Here is a 2549-nt window from a genome sequence, read left to right as displayed (position 1 = left end):
TCTATTACAATCTGGAATTGTGTTAATCGATGGATCGGTGGGATTTTTTCAAATTTTACATCGGATGATGAAATCTTTGCCTGGATAGATACGAGCACGGAAGTACTACGCACAAGGATATTCTTGAGTGTATTATATCGTCTACACTTTAGTGGATATAGAGGTTTCAGAACGATATCCTTTTTGGTACCAGTACTATATTACTATGTAATAATTATGGTTCTTAAGTTGTGTGTTTTTTGTCCAGAACAATAAAATTGGAAGCGAATGAGTATCTTATTTTGTATATAGTAGTTCCTCCTCTACAGATATCAAGCAGTGTGGTAAAAATGTTGATTAGTCCCCGACTAGTTTATAAGCAGAAGCAGACCTGATACATTTTTCATAATCCCTCTAATTAGTTGGTCAATGTCACAAAGTTGGATTTGGTTGGTCAAACTTGGATTTAGTCGATTAATTTAGGTCAAAGTCAAAGTTAGTCAACATTTTAATTTGAGCTAAAAAAAAATTAGAATTTCGACTATTTGAACAATTAAATATTCATGTTAAAGTGTATGTTAGTTAATTTTTTTGTATATGGTTTTAGTACCTTCCTTGATGTTAGTATTAAATAGCACACGTGATAAATCTGATAGCCTTCACATGAAGCAACGTTTCTGCAAATAGAAAAGAATTCATACTTAATTTTGGTGCCACATCCAAGTTCTTTTGCTCAAACATTTATTCCATACTTAAGTTATGGATGAAGTTAAGTATATCTTTGATCTTAAATTATTAAAAATAAAGAGCTGAGGCAAACGTAACTACTACTTGTGTGCATGACTTTATGTTTTAACTTCATTATAAATACTAGCTATACTAATCTTAACTTAGTATGCATCAACCTTGATCACACTTGTTTATAAACCCAAATCATATACTACATACACTTAAATACATCAACCAATGACGGAGGGTATTCGAAGCATTGAAGCGACCGATGAAAACACCCATGAAGAATGGCTAGGTTCGATATTGAAAACCAAGTCGCCGCCTTCTTCTACAACGCAAATACACAAAGTGCCGATGATCTTGAAAGAGCATCAGAATCACGGCAAATATTATGTTCCGAAAGTAGTCTCTCTTGGTCCATACCATTATGGTAACGCGAACCTTGAATCGGTCCATAACTTCAAGCTTCTTTTCACAAACAAGCTCATGAAAGAGGACATGGACTCAATTCAGGGTTTGTTTAACAAACTTTTTGAAATGGTTCATATACTACGAGGGTACTATGAAGACAAAGGTAACCTCTTTTCAGACGACGAGTTCATTAGGATGATGTTGCTCGACGGTTGTTTTATATTGTATTTCATTAAACATATATATTTTCCGGCCGAAACTGCTTTTTTGGGGATGAAAAGCCACCAAATTATGTTTGTTCAACAAGATATGTTCTTGTTAGAGAACCAAATTCCATACAAAGTACTTGTTGAAGTGATGAAGTTTGTACCAGCCGACGATTGGGATTTCAAGATCAGACGGATCATCGATGACAATATTTTAGCACCAGAACGACGTGATAATACGCGTAATCATCCTCATAAAAATTTGTTAACCAAAGAAATCCCAGATAACACAAATCATCTTCTTGAGCTTTTACAAACAAGGCTTACAAAAGTCAAAACCTGCATTGCAGGAAAGTATGACAGGTATACTTTTCGTAATGTAAACGAGCTTCTAGAAGTAGGCATTCGTTTTACGCCAAGTAAAATTAGGTCTTTAGCGCATATCAACTTCACAAAACACGGATTTTGTGCAAATGTTGAACTTCCTCCAATCACTATCGACGATTCCACCAGGCCGTTGTTGCTGAATTTGATAGCATACGAAATGTGTTCAAACGACACACAACTTTCTTGGGTGACGTCATACATTTGTCTTCTTGATTCTTTGATTGATCACTCTGAGGACGTTAAAATACTTCGAAAAGCGGGGATTCTTGATAATCGCTTAGGAAGTGATGATGAAGTTGCGCAATTGTTTAACGAAATAGGGACAGATCTGGTGCCTAATAATTTGGCGTTTTCGCTTGCGAGATCTGAAATTCAGAAGCATTATGAGAGCAAAAGGAATACATGGATGAGCCAATTGAAGCATGAGTATATTAAGACTCCATGGGCATTTGTAGCTCTTTTAGTTGGACTTGTGGGTCTGTTTCTTAGTAGTGTTCAAACTTACTTTAGTGTTTGGGGTGGCAAAAACCATTGTGATAGTTTTTGTCTAGCATTAAAGATGAATCATCGCCATTAATTATATTCAATTATCTCATTACTTTCACTCTTTCAGCACACTATATTAAAGTGAATCATTTATACACACTTTATACTACAAATTAGGGTTGGGGATCACGAGCACAATCACATAGAATTTTAAAATTGAAGCGACAAATTCAAATACAGAACATAGCGAATCCTGAAATTGAAGGTTACTTGTGTGCTAGTGTGATAAAAATAGCGATTCAATACCAGAAATCTTCCAATAACCAATTTTAACCAAGCAATCAATAC

General features: G+C 35.1%; 1 protein-coding gene across 1 annotated transcript; it reads left to right on the top strand.

The window, feature by feature from the left end:
* Positions 1-945: 945 nt before the first annotated feature.
* Positions 946-2292, top strand: LOC139841047 (UPF0481 protein At3g47200-like). The gene has a single exon (XM_071831282.1). It carries the CDS (start codon positions 946-948, stop codon positions 2290-2292), a length of 1347 nt encoding a protein of 448 aa, XP_071687383.1.
* Positions 2293-2549: the final 257 nt, after the last annotated feature.

This window comes from Rutidosis leptorrhynchoides, chromosome 4 (assembly GCF_046630445.1).
Source record: "Rutidosis leptorrhynchoides isolate AG116_Rl617_1_P2 chromosome 4, CSIRO_AGI_Rlap_v1, whole genome shotgun sequence".
In the NCBI taxonomy this organism is placed as follows: domain Eukaryota; kingdom Viridiplantae; phylum Streptophyta; class Magnoliopsida; order Asterales; family Asteraceae; genus Rutidosis; species Rutidosis leptorrhynchoides.
This window is presented reverse-complemented; position numbering and strand designations above follow the sequence as displayed.

What these genes read in the sequence shown, in the direction of transcription:
- LOC139841047 (XM_071831282.1), top strand. Translation starts at nt 946, where the DNA reads ATGACGGAGGGTATTCGAAGCATTGAAGCGACCGATGAAAACACCCAT.